We start from the raw sequence: 20,927 nt of genomic DNA on the forward strand, positions 1-20,927 counted from the left end.
CGGTCTGACCCAACATCTGCAGTTCTTTCCTACACGAATGGGTAACGTTTTGGGTCTTCTTCAGAGCCCCGCAGTTAATCCAGCATTTAGTGTCTATAGCCTGTTTATAATGCTGTATTTCATTATCAAACTGGAGGATCATCACCAGTTTTTTTAATAGAATTGCAGCAGATTTTGTGCCTGCAAAGCAAATAGGAAACATCAGACTCCGATCTTCCTGCCGTAGGTGGCGATACTTCAGGAGAGATTCAGTTCTATTTTTTGGTATTCTGCATTTCTTAGATGGTTGTTGGTAGTTGTTCTTCCAATCACTATCTTGCAACGTAAAAACTACCAAGTAACAGTGCGACTGCCCTGTCGCGCTGAGTTACTCCAGCATTTTGTGTCTATAATCAGAAAGATAGGGGGTTTGGTTTCAACATGCCTGGAGTACATTGCCTGTCTCGTAGTTCTTGGCTTCAGTGGGCAATGTTTATCTCAGCATATTAAAACCATTCACTTGTAATTTTGCTTTCCCGTGTGAATTATACATTGAATTATCATTTTACCGACTTGTTGTTTTCCTCTTCAATTCAAATGTGATGCATTCGCTTGCCGACGAAATCAGGGGTTTTTCCAAGACGTCGCTGAGGAAACAGAGCACAAGAGTGACCACTATAACTGGAAGAAGACTCATCGAAACACTGAGAGACGCTCGAGTCCAGATCGTCGAAGACGCCCAACAAACTGATGCAGCCTGTGGGTATGTCCAGGACACCAGTCTTGATCTGCAAGTCGGTGTCATTGAACCTTGGCTTTTGTTGGGTGAGTGAAATACAACTGCAATGACTTCTCACCACACGGTACAGATTATTGCAATGCCTTTACTGATTGCAAGATCGCTATGTATGTTTGATTGCTGAAAGGGGGTAAACTAAACGTGTACTTTATTGCCTTGCAAGTTTAAACGTCTGGACACTTCTAGCCCGTCCTTTCGCCCACTAAAGACGATCTAAAACCCTGATTCGGGAAGTCATCTACGATAACATCTCATTACTTGGCGTGGTAAGGTTCTCCACCCGAAACATCACCTATCCGTGTTCTCCAGAGATGCTGCCTGACCTGCTGAGTTACTCCAGCACTTTGTGTCCGTTTGTGTATCAATCAGCATCTGTAGTTCTTTGTTTCTACATTTTAACATATCCATAAGTCTTTTAACCTTATAGGTTCTTTTTGTTTATTGGTCAATTTATTATGCTGTTGAGAAATAATAATAGTTACGCTGCTATCTAACAAGTTAAGAGAGCTGTTTTTCTGATAATGTTTCCATATTTTATGAGCAAAACACAATTGTTTCTGCGAGCTGCTCTACTTATTACATCGAGTGGACTCAAAGGATTGTTGCTCCCGTTTCATGGCTTTGTGATAGCGAGTCGTATATTTGTTGTATATTTAAATTACTCCGTTGTTCACCAGAACATTGTTTGCAAAATTCGGAATTTGGCTGGTTTTCTCTTTACTTCTTAGAATGCTATATCTTCACAATTTAAATAATTGATTTAAAAAAAATGTATTACCATAAGAGACACAGTCTGCAAGATAAGTTCTGAAAATCTGCAAATGTGATATCCTTTGGATAAACTTTGCAGAAATTAGCCTCTGGTTTTGAACCCTAGGTTCTGAACACTTCAAATTCTGATACCAACAGAATAATTTTAAGATCTCACATTGGTATCAGAATTTGGAATGTTCCCATGTTTTTACCCAAAATATATTTATTTAAAAAGAAAACGGTATTTAGCACAATCGACATTTGGAGATAATTATGATTTTTTAATGCCATTTGTGGTACTGCCCCCATATTTATTTGTGTCTGCTTTCAGCACCTTCATTGTTGGACATTGTGCTGATAGACATCCTACCTGGTCCTTCATTCTATTGGCGTTAAGTGCTTTCAATGCATTAAATTACAAGGTAGCAAACTGCTCTCCCATCCGTTCATTCTGGCATCAAGTTACCTCTAAAGGCAGAAGATAGACACAAAATGCTGGAGTAACTCAGTTGGACAGGCAGCATCTCTGGAGAGAAGGAATGAGTGATGTTTCGGGTCGAGACCCTTCTCCAGTCTGAACTCTACTCGAATCATCACCCATTCTTCTTTCCAAAGATAATAGACAATAGACAATAGGTGCAGGAGTAGGCTATTCGGCCCTTCGAGCCAGCACCGCCATTCAATGTGATCATGGCTAATCATTCTCAATCAGTACCCCGTTCCTGTCTGTGCCGCTGTGTTATTCCCACCTTTTGTGTCTTTCTTCGGTGCAAACCTGCATCTGCAGTTCCTTCTTACTTATTAAGACAATTAATTTTGAAAATGTTTAAGTAGTCCACTTAAGCTGGATTCAATCTTCGCTGGTATATTTTGTTACTAAGTCAGCCACTGTGAGTTGCATTTCGAACCTCAATCCAGGATTTACAAATTTTGGAAGATTGCTGACAATTTTTGCGCTTATGTCTCCTCCAGCTTCACAAGATGTGGCCCATGATTACGGAAAATTAAAAGATCATAAGGTGAAAATAAATTTCTATCCTTCTTTAAAATTAAATAGCATATGACACAGCAGAGTGGTAACTTAGACTTGGGCTTGTGCCTATATTTACCTTGGAGCACCAGGCTCAATTGCTGTGGGGAAGCAGTGGGTGTTACAGATATAAAAACAAAGGTGAAATTGTTACCGAGCTTTTCTGTCATATTTTCAAGCATCCAGTTCAGTGCCACAGCAGTGCCACCACAATAGCTTATGCATGGCTTCAGCTCAGCTTAGTTTAGAGATACAGCATGGAAACTGGCCCTCCAGCCGACTGAGTCCACCCCAATCAACAATCGCCCGTTCACACATGTTTTATGTTATCCCATTCCTTACACATGAGGGGCAATTTTACAGAAACCAATTAGCCTACAAACCCACATGTCTTTGGGATGTGGGGGGAAACTGGACCACCCAGAGAAAACCCATGTGGTCACTGGGAGAACGTGCAAACTCTGCATGGACTGCACTCAAGGTCAGATCAAACCTGGGTCTCTGACGCTGTGAGGCAACAGCTCTACCAGCTGCGCTACCATGCAGCCCACTTGCTGAATGAACTGGAAGGAAGTACACTTGGAGAATGTAGTGCCTGTATCTCAGGCAAGTGGTGAAAATATCATATCACGCATTAGCTTGATCCCTCCTCTTGATGCTGGTGCAGTTGTCAACAGAAAGGCACAAGCTGTAGTGGAAATGTTATATTAAACACTATTGAATCCTAGATCTGTGCTGAAGAGAGATTTTAGCTGTTGGCGTTTCTATCTGGCCTCATTGATGTTAAGAGATGATGAGACTGGACTGTTATGCATCTCGTGAATGTAAATTATAGTTTAAAGTTTTTTAATTTCAAAAGTTAAAAGCATCTCTGGAGAAAAGGAATAGGTGACGTTTTGGGTCGAGACCCTTTCATATCCAGGCTTGTTGCTCCTTCCTGCTGTTCAGTACCTGTATTGTATCATGGTCGTCCATGACTATCTCATCACCTGGATTATACGTATGGCCCTTTTTATCTGTACCCCCAGATGACTTGCCAATTGCTTACCATCTGCCCATCCCATTTCTTCCTTGTTATAGTTCCCACCTTCAGAATGTATTAACAGCACAGAAACAACCTCCTTTCCACCATTATGTGTGAGGTTTGCAGACTGCACATACTAGGGCTTGACTGATCTTGTCACCAACACCTAATTTGTTTGGACCATGCTGAGCACTATTGGACTTTCTTGTTGTGATTAAATTCCCTTTTCCATCAAAATCTTACCATCAAGAAAAGAACATTTTTTCTCCAGTTTGTGTTGCGGGCAGATCCACAACTCTGAATTGTTGTACCGGTTCACGCTCTGTTCTATCTTCAGTAGCGATACCCGCTTCCTTTGCTGACACTTTACAAGGAGCAGATGAGGCCACATGTGGAATATTGTGAGGAGTTTTAGGCCCTCTATCTCCGATACGATACGATACGATAAAACTTTATTCATCCCCGGAGGCAAATTGGTCTGCCGACAATCACAACATACAAGGTACACAAAAACCTGAAATTAAAAGTGAAAACAAAAAGAAAAAGACAAGCGACTGTTGGCTGGCTGCCGTGTGAACAGCACCTTCACTGGAACAAACGAACAAACAAACAAACAAACAAACACAGACTTATCCCCTGGGCAGAGGATTCTAAACAACAGTGCCCACACCGGGCCCCCCTTTGTTCTCCCACTGCCCCTCACAGCGGTCCCCCCACGCCAGGTCCCCATCGTCTTCCTCTCCCCTCTCACGCTCATCGACCGCGAGGTGCCACTGCCGCAGGCTCCCCATTGCCGCTGAGGCACCTGCAGATGCTGCCGAGTATTCCATCGCTGCCACCTCTGAGGCTCCTTCGGCCCAGACAGGCCTCACCACCTCTGAGGAGAGATGTGCTGGCTTTAGAGAGGATCCGGAGGAGGTTTACGAGAATGATCCCGGGGATGATTGCGTTAATGTATGAGGAGCGTTTGATGGCTCTGAGCCTGTACTCTCTGCAGTTTAGAAGGATGAGGAGGGATCTCATTGAAACCCACCAGATAATGAAAAGCCTAGATAGTGTGGGCGTAGAAAGAAGATTTCTGAAATGGGGGCGTCTAGAACCAGAGGGTGCAGCCGGAGAATAAAGGGTGGTCCTTTCAGAATGAAGATGCAGAGGAATTTATTTAACCAGAGGGTGGTGAACCTGTGGAATTCATTACCACAGATGGTTGTGGAGACCAGGATATTGGGTATTTTTTAAGTGAAGATCGATAGGTTCTTGATTAGTAAGGGCATCAAAGGTATGGGGAGAAAGCTGGAGAATCGGGTTGAGGGGCAAAGATAGATCCACCGATTGAATGGCGGAGCAGACTCGATGGGCAGAATGGCCTATTTCTCCTCCTAAGTCTTATGGTCTAAAATAATTTTCAAGACACACCGCTGCGGATCGCCCCTCAAATACTTGGTGAAGGCTTCCAACTTGGTCTAAAGCTCTTCGGAAAACTCTTCTACATCACAAATAACTTGCAAAAGAAGTTATTGCTCAGACTCACAGACAGAGCAGCCCAACTGTACAGTGGGTAGTGCGGCTGCCTCACAATTCTGAACACCTGGGTTAAATCCTGACCTCGGCTGGTGATTGCGTTTCTATGTTTTCTTTCTGATGGTGTGACTTCTGTAAATAACCCGTCATGTGGGTGAGTGGTGAGAGGATAATTGGCTTCTGTAAATTACCGATGGTGTGAGTAAGTAGTAAAAGGATTAGGGAGATGATGATTGGGATGTGAGATGATAAAAATGGGATTAGCGTAAAACGGGTGAAGATGGGAGTTTTATGATCTGATGCAGTGGACTGCAGGGCATGAATCTATGCTGTATGGCACCATGATTGTAACATAAAATGTTTTTTTATACATACGTGTCTAATCAAATAGTCTGAAAGTGGTTTAGAAGCACCTTTTTTCATAAAGGAAGACTTGAAGCCAGTGGCAAATTCAATGCTGTGCACCATCTTGCGTTCAGAGCAGCTTGGATATAATCCTTGAGCCTCTCAGTTGAGAATATTTACAGGCTTTAGACTTTAGAGATACAACACGGATACAGGCCCTTCCTAGACTCTTAACAGTACATAATGGCTAGTTAGACATTAGACTTTAGATATAGAGTGGAAACAGGTCCTTCAATTCACCGAGTTCGCGCCGACCAGCGATCACTGTGTTTGCCAGGACTATCCTACACACGAGGGACAATTTACAATTTAATCGAAGCCAATTAACCTGCACACCTGTATTGTCTTTGGAGTGTGGGAGGAAACCGGACTATCCGGAGAAAACCCACATGGTCACAGGGAGAACGTACAAACCCCGTACAGACAGCACCCGTAGTCAGGATCGAACCGGGGTCTCTGGGGCTGCAAGGCAGCAGCTCTACCGCTGTGCTGCCTGTGTCTGTATGTACAGGTGGAACTTAAATGTGAAACTTAAAAATTCTGTTTTCTTTCTCAGATTTCTCACATCCTGAACGTTGGCTATGGAATAGAAAATGTCTTTCCCCGTGAGTTTGATTATAAAAACATTAATATACTGGACCTCCCTAACACTGCCATCACCTCATACTTTCAAGAATGCTTTGACTTTATTGACCAAGCAAAAACACAGGTAAGATTTGCTGGTAGTGTGGAAGTGAATTAATTCCTTTCAAGGAAAATTTCACATTAAACTGGTGGATCTATTAATAAAATGCTTTTACTTGATGTGCATGGAATTAATAATTTATTCTTTTTTCCACTGAACTCTGACTTTGTTTTCCTGTGACAAAGGAATGTATACACAAAGAAATCGACTCCACACACATACCAGTGATCAACTGTTTTTATTATTTACTACCGAAGACATGAGTGAAAGACTATCCCTCTAGTAGTTCTTTTATGGTTTCCTTATCTGGCTTCAGGTATCATGACTGGCAACGTGAAACGTCTTGTAATGAGTCTGATCATTCAAACCCGAAACCGATGAGCAGTTTTAAAACCGCATCAAAAATTAGAAATGACACTCATTCAGTAGTGAGACCATGCAGGAAATTATAAAATCCAATAAAAACACGCTTTCCACCTGCTTTAGTTTGGTTTCGAGATACAGCATGCAAACAGGCCATTCCCCACGGTGTTGATGCCGACTATTGATCACCTGGTGACACTAGTTTAGTTTAGTGACACAACATGGAAACAGGCTCTTTGGCCCACTGTATCCATGCCGACCGATAATCGCCCGTTCACACTAGATCTATGGAATCCCACTTTTGCATCCACTCCCAACACACTAGGGGCAATTTAGAGGCCGATTAACCTACAAACCCACATGTCTTTGGGATGTGGGAGGAAACCGGGGCACTCAGAGAAAATCCACGCGGTTACAGCGAGAATGTGTAAACTCCCTGCGGTCAGCATCCAAGGTCAGGACTGAACCTGGTGCTATGAGACAGCAACGCCACCAGCCACACCACTGTGCTGTCTTTTCACTTGTTCATTTTGTTTTCCTACTCGATATGATATTCTGCTTATTTTTTCCCATTTTGTGATATAAATTATAAGGTGGTGTAATGGGTAAGACTTGCTTTGCAATGGCAGGGTAAGTATTGAGCTGCAGATGACGTGGGACAGGAACTGGAGTAACGAGAAAGAATTGCTGGTGGACTTTAGGGTTTTTCTTTCGACGGGATATGGTCAGTTGTGCAGTGTATCCTGAGCCACTGTTAAAGGAGAAGATATTGGTGGATGGTGGGATGGTATAAACAAAAAACAGTGGGCAAAACAGTGCTGAGATTATTGACAATCTAAAGCATTCAGTTATTTATTCTGAAATAGTCCTGGGCATTTTCCCCGTACGGTCTAGGGTACTGTCACAAGCAAATCACTTCTTGCATCCAGCATCGGGTCAGACCTGCTGTGGGGTTTTTGAAGCACAATTGATTTCAATGGAGATTGTCGAGCAAAGTTTAAGAAGCAGAGGTTAAGGTTATATGCCTTTGCTGTTATATTGTTATATTTACATTATTTATCATCTTCCATAAGCTATTCTCTGAACAGCTGAGGAAGGTTAATGGAGACTATGCTGTCACTTGTTGGGAGCATGTGGATCCATTACTGCAGCAGTAATGGTGTCAAAGCTGGGAGATGGTGGAGCTGGAATGCTAGGTTGCCATCAAGTACTCACAAATTTGTAATGCATGACAAATGCATGTGTCTGAAGAAGGATCTTGACCCGAAATATCACCTATCCATGCTCTCCAGAGATGCTGTCCAACCCACTGAGTTACTCCAGCACTTTGGGTCATTTTATATATTTTTAGATGTGATTGTAATGTCATAAATGCTTGTATCTGACATCTATATAGTTTCCCTGTATTTTCTAAGAGTTATGCCATTAAATTCAATTGAAGAATCTGTCCCAGATATTTATGTTTAAAAGGATAAAAGATTCAGTGTATGGAAACAGAATATTTAAAACAGTTTTGATGTTGATGCTATTGACAAAGTATTTTTTTAAATTAATTCAGAAATCAAATAGTGTTTTGGGTATTCATTTTGGAAAGAAATTAAGGTTACAAAATCTTAAACAGTATCTGCCTCAAAGAAGAGATAAGACTGAAAGGAATCTTTGTCTGTAACATCAAAGGCTTGATATCCTAATCACAAGCAATTATCGTGCAGTTTTTTTGTTGAGGGTGATTGGAGATCATATAATTACAGTATCCTGTAATTAAATCTCAAAACATGGTCAATATTTAATTCAACGTTGACATGCAGGTGGTCTCAATCTGTGTGTGTTTTGTGATGCTTAAAAATGGAGACTGTCAGTTAACATTTGTTGTTGGTTGAGCATTGCACTGTGTTAAGAATTGGCACTGAATCTTTCAATATCTGGTAGATACATTGGGGAGGGGAGAGGTTTAGGGGGAAAATAAATTTGAAATGCTGAATATCAAGCACATGAATGAAAAAAAATGGTACTATATTTTATGTGAAATGTGTTTTTGTTGCAATTTAACTGAGAATAAATTGATAGACATTTAATCATATAAAATGCAAAGATGATCTGTTTGTTCTCTTCTTCTTAAGAATGGAGTGGTGTTGGTTCACTGCAATGCTGGAGTGTCACGTTCAGCATCCATAGTGATAGGCTATCTCATGCAGCTACACGGACTCGACTTTAAAGATGCTTTCTCAGTCGTGAAGAATGCAAGGCAAGTTATCAGTCCTAACCCTGGGTTTGTGGAGCAATTAATGAATTACCAGCCAAAGAAATGAACAATGGCTGTGAATAATAAGGATTGGATTTCATGAGTGCTATGCCGTTAATGTGATTATACATTTAAAATCTGGTCATTGGCGTTTTTATTGTGAATGTTTCCAATATTAATATTGTGTAAATATTTGAAAGGAAATAATTGCAATTGCGGTTTGCACGTTAATAAGTTGCAAACTACAAAAAACTAAATGTGAATATTGTGCTCAGTTAAAGGAAGCTGCACTGTTTTATAAAATGGGCAAGACTGTACATTCTGTTTATTGGTAAGAATCAATATACGATGTAGAAATCTATTTGCGTCATTTTGGATCAATGAATCTTAAACTATTTGTATTTATAAAACCATGTTTACTTGATGTACAATGGTTAATATTTATGATAACAGATATTCTACAGGTGAAACTTGCATAGAAAAAAGAATATTTTGTCGGTGCTAAGAAATTGTATACATTTAGTTTTAAAGTAGAAATGGTTGAAGAATTATTTTTTGTTCCAATCTATTTACCTGCCGTTATAAACCACGAATGATAAAATATTTGATTTTTAAGGCAGGTTCCACCTAGTTATTTCAGCATAATATTAGTTTGCCATTGTTTCCCAGATGGATTCAAAATCGTCATATACCAGGAAACGTTTAAACTGTGCAAAAAATATCATTTGAATTTAATTCTCTTTCATGAATATACCCTGGAGCATTTTGATGTACAAAAAATGCAATTAAATTATCATTGTGTAAACAATAAAATATTTGGTTATTAAATTTAGTTTAAGATGACCTTTTCAGTGGTTAGAACCTCCCTAAATTGTACTTTAGATTCCTATTTAGACAGATCAACAAGACAAAGGAAAACCAAATCACATTCCAGTGACTTATTAAATGCATATATGGACACTAGTAATATTAAAGATGTTTGGAGAGTGGAAAACCCAACTGGACGAGAATACTCATTTTATTCACCTGTACATAAAACCTATTCAAGAATAGATTATTTTTTGGTCGACGCTAAACTTATCTCACTTACTTATAATTCAAAATACCATAATATTACAATCTCAGATCATGCACCTTTAACATTCATGATTAAATTAAATGGAATGTCCGAGAAACAAGCATATTGGAGATTTAACCCACAAATTGTGAACGAAAAGTCATGCCAGGAATATATTATTAAACAGATTCAAATATTTTTTGAGGTAAATGACAACCCTGACACACCTATTTCTCTTATGTGGGAAACGTTTAAAGCGTATGTTCGAGGTACATTAATTTCTGCTCAAGCTTTTTACAATAAAGAGAACAGGATTAAGCAACAAACATTGGAAAGTGAAATCAAACAACTAGATATAGAAAATGCGAGAATGCCATCTACTCTAAAATATAATAAAATTGCGGTATTGAAATATAAATTAAATAAAATGTATTCAGAACAAGTAATAAAACTCTATCAAAAAACAAAACAATTACATTTTGAATTTGGAGACAAACCACAAAAACTATTAGCACGTCAGTTACGAAAAATGGAAGGGGAAAAAATAATTCATAAAATTAGAACAGAGACAGGAGAATTATTAAAAATGCCCAAGGACATAAATGATAGATTTCTCCAATATTATCAGAGCCTTTATTCAACTAAAACCGTAGCACAATCAGAAGGAATAGCAGACTTTTAAAAAAAATGTAATTTAAAAGGTTTAGATTCAAACGATAGAGAAGTATTAGAAAGGGAGATTACGACAAAGGATATTGAGGAGTCTATTGGTTCTTTAAAAAATGGTAAAGCAGTAGGACCAGATGGTTTAGGCTCCGAATTTTATAAAAAAATTTATGATTTGCTTAGCCCACGTTTACATAGACTGTATGAGTATATATATACTCAACAGAAACTTCCAGACACTCTAAATGAATCTATAATAACACTCATTCCTAAAGCTGATAAAGATCCGGAAGATCCGGGATCATACAGAGCAATTGCACTTTTAAATACAGATCAAAAAATTTTAACTAAAATACTAGCGTATAGATTAAGTACAGTGATGAATAAATTAATACACCCTGACCAAACAGGCTTCATTCAGAAACGATACTCATACTATAATCTAAGAAGATTATTTAATATTATATATTCCAAGAGAATTATTAATGAAGATCTAGCAATAATCTCACTTGATGCTGAAAAAGCATTTGATCAGGTTGAATGGTCTTATTTGTTTTCGGTGATGGAAAATATGCAGCTAGGGGAGAAATTCTGTACATGGATAAAACTGTTATATACAAATCCCACGGCCAGAATATTTACAAACCAAAGGTTGTCATCGAAATTTGGCCTATCTAGAGGTTGTAGACAAGGATGCCCGTTATCCCCATTGTTATTTGCGCTTGCCATTGAGCCGCTGGCAGAAAGAGTTAGGGGGCATCCGGAAATACATGGATATAACACAAAGGACACAGTGAATAAAATTTCTCTATATGCAGATGACGTATTAATTTACATTACAAAACCAGAAATTAGTATTCCAAACTTATTAAAGCTAATAACCCAATTTGGTTCACTTTCAGGATACAGAATAAATTGGAACAAAAGCGAAATTATGCCAATAAGGGAACATAATAAACAGATAATACAACAATTTCCATTTAAAATAGTAAATGAAAAATTTAAATATCTAGGTATCTATGTAACTAAGATATATACATCATTATTTAAAGCAAATTTCCACCCATTACTGAACAAATTACATAAGAATATTCAATATTGGAAAACACTCCCTATCTCAATGGTTGGCAAAATTAATGCCATAAAAATGATTTTTTTACCGCAAATATTATACCTTTTTCAGACAATTCCGATATATCTGACAAAAAACTTTTTTAAAAAATTGGACTCTATTGTTAATGATTTTATCTGGGATTATAAGAATCATAGGATAAACAAAAGACACTTGTGTAAATCAAAAATAAATGGAGGCCTGGCTTTACCCAATTTTTTGTTTTATTTCTGGGCAGTTAATATTAAAAATATGAATTTCTGGTTGGAAGAAATAGATCATCAACCAGACTGGTTAAAAATGGAAAAGGAAGATTGTTTACCTTTTGATATTGGTTCGATATTATTTGCTACGTCTAAATTAAACAAAAAAATTTATAGGGAAAACCCTATAATATTTAGTGCTACACGAATTTGGAAACAATTAAAAAAGACATTAAAATTAGATAATTTATCACTTTTTCTTCCAATTGTGAATAATCCTTTGTTTAAGCCTTCATGGGTAGACGGGGGTTTTACACAATGGAAGGATTATGGAATTAAAAATATGGGACAACTTTATAAGGAAGGCACCTTTCTGACATTTCAGGAGTTGCAACAGACTTATGGTCTTCGTGGAAATGATTATTTCAGATATCTTCAACTTAGAGATTATGTAAAATCGAACTCCCAAAATTTTCGAATTAGAAATTCAGAAATTCTTGATGAATGTTGGAACAAACATCCTAATACAGAAAAATTAATATCTTATATATATAATATCTTATTAGACAGTGACATTCCCTCCACGGACTTATACAGACAAAAATGGGAAAAAGAATTAAACCAAGTAATTACGAAAGATACTTGGGAAGAAAGTTTGCAACATATACATCAGTGTTCACTAAACGCCAGACATTCTCTAATACAATTTAAAGTAATACATAGGTTACACTATTCAAAAACAAAACTACATAAAATTTTCCAACATATCTCACCTAAATGTGATAAATGTCAACATTTAGAAGCTACATTATTTCATATGTTTGCAAACTGTATAAAAATTAAAAAATTCTGGGTAAATATTTTTAGCATAATATCTAAAGTAACCAGCACACAATTGGACCCAGATCCAAAATTAATTATACTCGGAATATTAGAATTAAATCAAACATTTAGAACAATACAAAGAAACTTTATGGATTATAGTTTAATAACAGGAAAAAAATTAATTCTAAAATTTTGGAAAGGCCCTACGGTCCCCACAATCAAAATGTGGATTATAGAAATGACGGAGACCTTAAACGTGGAAAGAATCAGATTTTCCCTGTTGGACAAACAGGAATTATTCATTGGAACATGGTCTCCTTTTATTGATTACTTAAAGGGTCAGAATGGTTCGGCACAGGAACCTGACTAGCACTCGGACTAAAGAATGGATGAAATGCTATACTTTGAAATGTACGTATATATCTCGAATGAAGTTTTTGTTATTTTAATAAATTTTTCCATTCTTCTTTAACTAACTTTTTCCTTATCTTTATAATTTGTTTTTGTTTTTGTTTTTATTTTGCTTCTTTCTCTTTTCTTTCTTTACTTCATCTATTTCTTTAGTTCTATCTAGTTTTAAAAAAAAAGGGGGCAAAAGGTATTGGAGACAATATAATAATAATTGACAATATTATCAATTTAAAAATGTATGACTGTAAAGATGTACCTATCTCCAATAAAAAATTTATCTTAAAAAAAAAAAAAAAAAAAAAAAAAAAGAACCTCCCTACTAGGGGTTTATTTTTCTTCAAAAGCAGTTCTTTGGTGCGGCAAATATCGTAAGTGTAAGTAATCTGGATGATCAAGTGATCACATCTACAGCTACGGTATTTCTAATTTTCATCAGATTCGTAACAAAAGTACCTTCCTAACAATAACATCTCAACTCAGTCCACACAATACATTAAAACTGCTGGAGATGTCGGACCCGAGGAGTGGGCTGGTCTTGGGAAATGCCTCCAGTGCCTTCAAGGTTAGTTGCTGAACGTAGTCCCGGGACTCAAGGATGGCCAGGCGAGGAGCGGGACGTCGGTCTGTGGGGCGATCCGATCAACGGCGACGAAAGAAGGCCCTGCAGGAGCCTGGAGCTTACCTGGATTGGGAACTGCTTTAGTGTGAAGGTGGACCAAACTTTAGAAATGGTGCCAAAACATGGCGACACATGCATGTGTAAATATGCAAACAGAATTTCACTGTGTTGTTGCAAAAATGACATACAAAGCACCATTGAAGGTCTGTTAATCGTAATCACTGACAGGGTATAGATATTCTATATCTCCTCGAGCAAGGAGTTCTGGAAGTAGAGAGCACAGGGTTTAAAGTGAGAGGGGAGAAATTTGCAGGAGATCTGAGGGGTAGGTTTTTCACACATGGAGTGGTGGTGAGCTGCTAGAGGAAGTGGCGGAGGCAGGTATGATACTATGTTTAAAGGCATTTGGACATGTACTTAGATAGGAAAGGAGTTGAGGGATTCTGGCCTAATACAGTCATATGGAATTAGTGCAGATAGGCATCATGGTAGGCATGGGTACGGTGGGTATTGGACCTAGTTCTGTGCTCTACGATTCAATGATTCTAATTGTAACGGTTACAATTTGATAAAAGCAACATGGCACACGGAATTCCATAGAGGAAAAGTGAAGAGCTCACTTTAAATCAGGAAAGACATTTTGGGGAAAGATTTTATTAAAAGCTAGAACCTGTGCATTTGATATAGAATATTGTTTAAAAAAGACTAAGTTGTCTTTATCTAGGACCTCTGAGTAACAAACTTGTACAAAATGACCTGGAAACTATTGCCCATTTAGGTCCCAGCAAATATGCATTGATGTTCCTACCATTTAATCAGCGGACCATCTTTAGTTGTAGCTCATTTAGAATCAGCTTCTCTATTCGAAGCTTCTTGTGAGAACATTTATCTTTGTTGAAGAATAAACTTTATGATTCCATTTTTTAACATTCAAAAAGAATGTGAATTGACCCTTCTGGGGGAAAAAAAGTTAAAAACCGGAAACAATTTTTCATATGTGCTGCATTTTTATCAAGTTGAACTGGAGTTAAAGGTAGAAGAAAAGACTGCTGATCAGGTGCCATGCTGTTACTGCAACTGACCTAAAACTTTCACCTCCTACTTCAGTGAGTAGCCAACATTTAGGTTAAATTGTACTTTATTTGTCACATGTACTGACATACAGTGAAATTCATTTTGAATACAGTTCAGTACAAGTATCATAAGTGCCTCTAAGGTAAGCATCTCAGATACAGTTCAGGTGTATAGCAGTGGTACAGAGACAGTATACAGACTCGCGAGTTTGGTGCCATTTACAAGGAGTTTGGATGACAGTGTCGTATGCAAGAGATAATCTTAATTTTATGTGATAACGTAGGTACATCATAATACAGGTCCTTTGGCTCGCAATGTCAGTGCAGCCAAGACCATCACTTATCTGCTTGCACATAAGCCATATCCCTGCATTCTCTGCATATCCATATGCTTATCTAAGTCTTTTAAACGCCACTAATGTATCTGCTTCAACCACCAATCCTGGCAGTGCATGCCAGGCACTCGCCACCTTGCGTGTAAAAAATAAATGCATCTGATTAAGTCAAGTCAAGTCAAGTCAATTATATTTGTATAGCACATTTAAAAACAACCCACGTTGACCAAAGTGCTGTACATCTGATTAGGTACTAAGGAAAAAAATGAAACATACAGTAGCACGCAAACAGTTCACAGCGCCTCCTCAATGAGCCTCAAACGCTAGGGAGTAGAAATAGGTTTTGAGCCTGGACTTAAAGGAGTTGATGGAGGGGGCAGTTCTGATGGGGAGAGGGATGCTGTTCCACAGTCTAGGAGCTGCAACCGCAAAAGCGCGGTCACCCCTGAGCTTAAGCCTAGACCGCGGGATAGTGAGTAGCCCCAAGTCGGCCGACCTGAGGGACCTGGAGTTAGAGAGGGGGGTTAGAAGATTTTTGATGTAGGGGGGGGAATGTCCATTTAGGGCTTTATACGTGAATAGGAGGAGCTTGAAGTTGATTCTGTACCGTACAGGGAGCCAGTGGAGAGAGGCCAGAATTGGGGTGATGTGGTCCCTTTTACGGGTACCCGTCAGGAGTCTCGCTGCGGCGTTTTGGACCAGTTGCAGGCGGGACAGGGAAGATTGGAAGATTAATGCACTGTGATCTGACTTAAAAGACACAAACCAGTGCATGACATTGGATTTCAGTCGAATTAAAATTTTATCCAGTATAACTCTTTACAGAGACAAAAATGTTAACATTGTAATACTGTTGATTTATTCACCTCTTTTCAAAGGGAGGGGTGAATGAATGCCTGGTATAAAATTAGATATTTTGCAGGAAAATGTGTAGCAATGTTTTAAGGGTGTTCCTCAGATTTGTCTTTTCCTGTTTCCTTGGCAGTCAGGAGCCACTGATTACAACACTGCTATTTTATTTGTTCAATTGATTTCCCCATGGAATAACATCTTGTGCATTTTGGAGAAAGGACCAGCAAAAGAAAGATAGGTAGATTTATGGGAATCCCTGTGGACGCAAACTGAAATGGAAGTAAATATAACTGCATTTATCTGATGTACATTTGTTTGAAGATACTCTGAATCACCAGAGAACAAAGGAAAGGCACAATATGTTGGAAAAACTCAGCAGGTCGGGCAGTGGCACTGGAGAATTATGGGCCTGACCCAAAACGTCACCTATTCCTGTTCTCTAGGAATGCTGCCTGACCCGCTAAGTTAATCCCACATTTTTTATTTTAAAAAATTTCTTTAGCAGTTCTTTAGTTCGTTACTTTGGTTCAGTCTATACATTTATACCCCATGCTACCTCGGCAAGGCCAGCAGCATAATTAAGGACAGGTTGCACCCTGACCACTCCCTGTTCTCCCCTCGCCCATCAGCCAAAAGGTATAGAAATGTGAAAACGCCCACCTCCAGATTCAGGGACAGTTTCTTCCCAGCTGTTATCAGGCAACTGAATTATCCTACCACAACCAGAGAGCAGTGCTGAATTATTATCTACCTCTTTGATGTACCTCGGACAATCCTTGACCAGACTTTGCTGACTTTACCTTGCACTAAATGTTATTCCCTTGCCATGTATCTATACACTGTAAATGGATTGATTGTAATCATGTATTGTCTTTCTGCTGACTGGTTAGCACGCAACAAAAAGCTTTTCACTGTACTTCGGTACACATGACAATAAACTAAACTGAACTGATAGTGTTATAAGAAAATAACTGCAGATGCTGGTACAAATCGATTTATTCACAAAATGCTGGAGTAACTCAGCAGGTCAGGCAGCATCTCGGGAGAGAAGGAATGGGTGACGTTTCGGGTCGAGACCCTTCTTCAGACTGATAGAGTGTTGCTGGGAATATATGAAATAGTGTTGGCACATCCCCTTATTTTGCACATAGCATCACTGTCACTCAAGCGGCCATCTTGAGTGATAAAACCCTTCTGTTGTTTGAGAGTCTTCCCCATTGCTCAACCCTTCAACGTGTAGTAGTTCACAGAGCCTTTGCATTGGCTGCACAGAGCTTCAGTGCATCCCTCAGCACTCACCACTGTAGCCTGGAATGTGCCAGTCGTAACATTCCCTTACAGAAGTTCCACTGTGTTGGAAGACCTCCAAGGTTTGGGAAGACCGAAGAGCGGTCTATCACCCAGTCGATGATCTTTCAGCCACACCTGATGACCGTCTCTGTGAGCATCTCTGTGGACAGCCTTTAAATCAGAGAGTCCTCTGTTAGGTACCTGCTTGGGATACTACTTACCAATGATTGTCCACAACACAACATTGGAAGGCAAACAATATGCTGATACTAAGCAAATCAAAGTAGTTGGTTAAAGCCATGCTTCCTGTTTCATACACGATGGTTAGGTCACAATCACGTTAGGTCACAGCAATAGTCATCACTCCCAGGGATTCACTGAAATAATGTCTGATTTGAACTTTCAACTTCAATATGTACACATTCTGAATAATAACACCACAGCAATCAAACATTTCAAATAAATCAGCTGAGCAGGTCAGACTTTTTAAGTGAAAAGCCATTATTCTATATTTGTTTTCTGTCCTTCATTATAAATGAAGACTGGAAGGTAAACAGCAATAAAGTAGTAAAAGTGGAAACAGACAAATTCTAGACAATTACATAAACTTTACATTAATTACCTGCTCTATTCAGAAGGGCTCAATTCAATGGGAAATACAATTAGGGTTTGATTGTGAGGTTGCATCATCATGTTGAAACATATTGTCAAAACATCTTTCAAGTGTTTTTGGTGAAGAATAACAATGGTATATAGTCACTATAGTTATGTCATTTTCGTGGGCTTTGTGGCTCAAAGTGACTCTTGAGTAAAACGGAGGACTAATTTCAGAGACTTTCGGTATTTGAACCTCAAGTTTTTTTACTGTCATAAGATACAGGAACAAAGGGATAATGAGTGCAGTTTAGATGTGGATTGCCTGCTCACTCAATGAATGGTGGAACAGATGTGATGACAAGAGTCAAGTGTGTTTAATTGTAAGTGTAGGAAAGAACTGCAGATGCTGGTTTAAATTGAAGGTAGACACAAAATGCTGGAATAACAGCGGGACAGGCAGCATCTCTGGAGAGAAGGAATGGGTGACGTTTTGGGTCGAGACCCTTCTTCAGACTGATATCAGGGGAGAACTGGTTCTCCCACCAGTCTTATTGTCTCCGACTACATTCTACTCTGCCGCGCCCACTTGCCTGACATCAGTCTGAAGAATGGTCTCGACCCTAAACGTCACTCATTCCTTCTCTCCAGAGATGCAGCCCGTCCCGCCATGTTTAATTGTAACACGTACAGCAAAGGAACAATGAAATTCAACTTGGTAGTCGCAGTTTGCAAATTCCTAAACCTTCTTCCTGATCGTTGGAGTGAAAGAATATTCTGAGGGATAGGTTATGCAGGCATTTGGATGGGCAAGGGCTGATTAGGAATGGTTTTGTACGTGGGAGGTCGTATCTCACAAATCTGATTGAGTTTTTTGAAGACGTGACCAAAAAGATCGATGAGGGCAGAGCTGTAGATGTTGTATACATGGATTTCAGTAAGGCATTCGACAAGGTTCCACATGGTAGGCTGCTTGGAATGTTAGATTGCATGGGATCCAAGGAGAGATAGCTGAATGGATAGCAAATTGGCTTCATGGAAGGAAGCAGAGGGTGATGGTGGAAGGTTGCTTCTCGGACTGGAAGCCTGTGACTAGTGGTGTGCCTCAGGGTTTGGTGCTGGGCCCGTTACTGTTTGTCATCAACATCAATGATTTGTACGAGAACATACAGGGCAAGATTGGCAAGTTTGATGATGATACAAAAGTGGGGTGGTTTTGCAGATAGTGAAGATGTTTGTGAAAAATTGCAGCAGGATCTTGATCGATTGGCCAGGTGGGCTGAGGAATGGTTGATGGAATTTAATACAGAGAAATGTGAGGTGTTGCATTTTGGGACGTCTAACAAGGGCAGGACTTACATAGTGAATGATAGGCCTCTGGGGAGTGTTGAACAGAGGGATCTAGGCATGCAGGTACATGGTTCCTTGAAGGTCGAGTCGCAGATAGATAAGGTGGTCATAAAGGCTTTTGGCACATTGGCCTTCATCAGTCAGAATATTGAGTATAGAATTTGTGAGGTCATGTTGCAGTTGTATAAGATGTTGGTGAGACCGCATTTAGAGTATTGTGTTCAATTCTGGGCACCATGTTATTGGAAAGATATTGTCAAGCTTGAAAGGGTTCAGAGAAGATTTATGAGGATGTTGCCAGGACTAGAGGGTCTGAGCTATAGGCAGAGGTTGAGTAGGCTGGGACTCTATTCCTTATAGAGGTATATAAGATCATGAGAGGAATAGATCGGATAGATGCACAGAATCTCTTGCCCAGAGTGGGGGAATCGAGGACCAGAGGACATAGTTTCAAGGTGAAGGGGAAAAGATTTAATAAGAATCTGAGGGATAACGTTTTCACACAAAGGGTGGTGCGTCTATGGAAAAAGCTGCCAGAGGAGGTAGTTGTGGCTGAGACAATCCCAACGTTTAAGAAACAGTTAGACAGGTTCATGGATAAGACAATTTGGAGGAATATGGACCAAACGCAGGCAGGTGGGACTTGTGTAGCTGGGACATGTTAGCCAGTGTGGGCAAGTTGGGCCAAAGAGCCTGTTTCCACAATGTATGTCTATGACTATAAATGAGAGCTGGGTTGTGGGGTGGAGGGCAGATGTAAATGCAACTGTGGGTGTGGGAATGTAGAATTTAGGTCAGTCAAGCTCTTTTTAAAAAGCAGAGCAAGATTAAGCACCTATTTCTGCTTTTAATTCACATGCTCAAATTAAAATGTATTGACTTGAAATATTAACACTTTCCCTTTCAAAAAATGCTGCTTGACCTGCTAAACATTTGCAACATTCACAACATTTTGTCATAAATAATACCTGGACTGATTTTTGAAAGAGCTGACAGAGACTCGATGGGCAGAAAGGTCACTTTCTATGTTTTATATTACATCTTGTCACACTTCAAAGATTGCAATTCAGCAAATGTTATAAATTCTGACAAAGAAACTTCCATTTGAAACGTTAATTCTCTTTTTTCACACCTGCACCCCAACCTTCTGAGGTTTTTCCCAGTATGTTTTATTTATGGAGTCTTAGTCATATGGCATGGGCACACAGGCCCAGTTTAAGATTTCTAGAAGACAGAAATGCTGGAGTCACTCAGCAACACCTCTGGAGAAAAGGAATAGGTGACATTTTGGGTCTAGACCCTTCTTCAGACTGGGGAGAGGGAAACTAATGGTATGAAAAGGTACCGAACAAACCAAAGATAGGCGGAGCCCACAAGGGTCAAGAGTGTTTTATTGTCATATGTTCCAGATGGAACAATGAAATTCTTATTTGCTGCAGCACAACAGAATATGTAACATAGTACACTGTAAACAATATGATAACCAAGATAAAAAAAGTTCAGTGTTTATATATATACATACTCACAAGTACACACACATATATACGTATACACATATATACACATAATCAAAAAACAAACAATAGTAGTGCAATAATAATAATGTCTATTGTAGTTCAGAGCTTATTTGAGGTTGTAGTGTTTAATAGTTTGATGGCTGTGGGGAAGAAGCTGTTCCTGAACCTAGACGTTAGTTTTCAGGCTCTTGGACCTTCTTCCCTATGGTAGCGGTGAAACGAG

The 20,927-nt window shown here is 39.1% G+C and overlaps 1 protein-coding gene across 1 annotated transcript; it reads left to right on the forward strand.

The window, feature by feature from the left end:
- The first annotated feature begins 365 nt into the window (after positions 1-365).
- Positions 366-11,803, forward strand: dusp19a (dual specificity phosphatase 19a). Its single transcript, XM_078404067.1, has 4 exons — positions 366-804; positions 2,504-2,550; positions 6,068-6,220; positions 8,680-11,803. Exons 1-4 carry the CDS (start codon positions 582-584, stop codon positions 8,866-8,868), a joined length of 612 nt encoding a protein of 203 aa, XP_078260193.1. The 5' UTR covers positions 366-581; the 3' UTR covers positions 8,869-11,803.
- The last annotated feature ends 9,124 nt before the right edge of the window (positions 11,804-20,927 follow it).

Source organism: Rhinoraja longicauda, chromosome 8 (genome assembly GCF_053455715.1).
Source record: "Rhinoraja longicauda isolate Sanriku21f chromosome 8, sRhiLon1.1, whole genome shotgun sequence".
Lineage (NCBI taxonomy): Eukaryota > Metazoa > Chordata > Chondrichthyes > Rajiformes > Arhynchobatidae > Rhinoraja > Rhinoraja longicauda.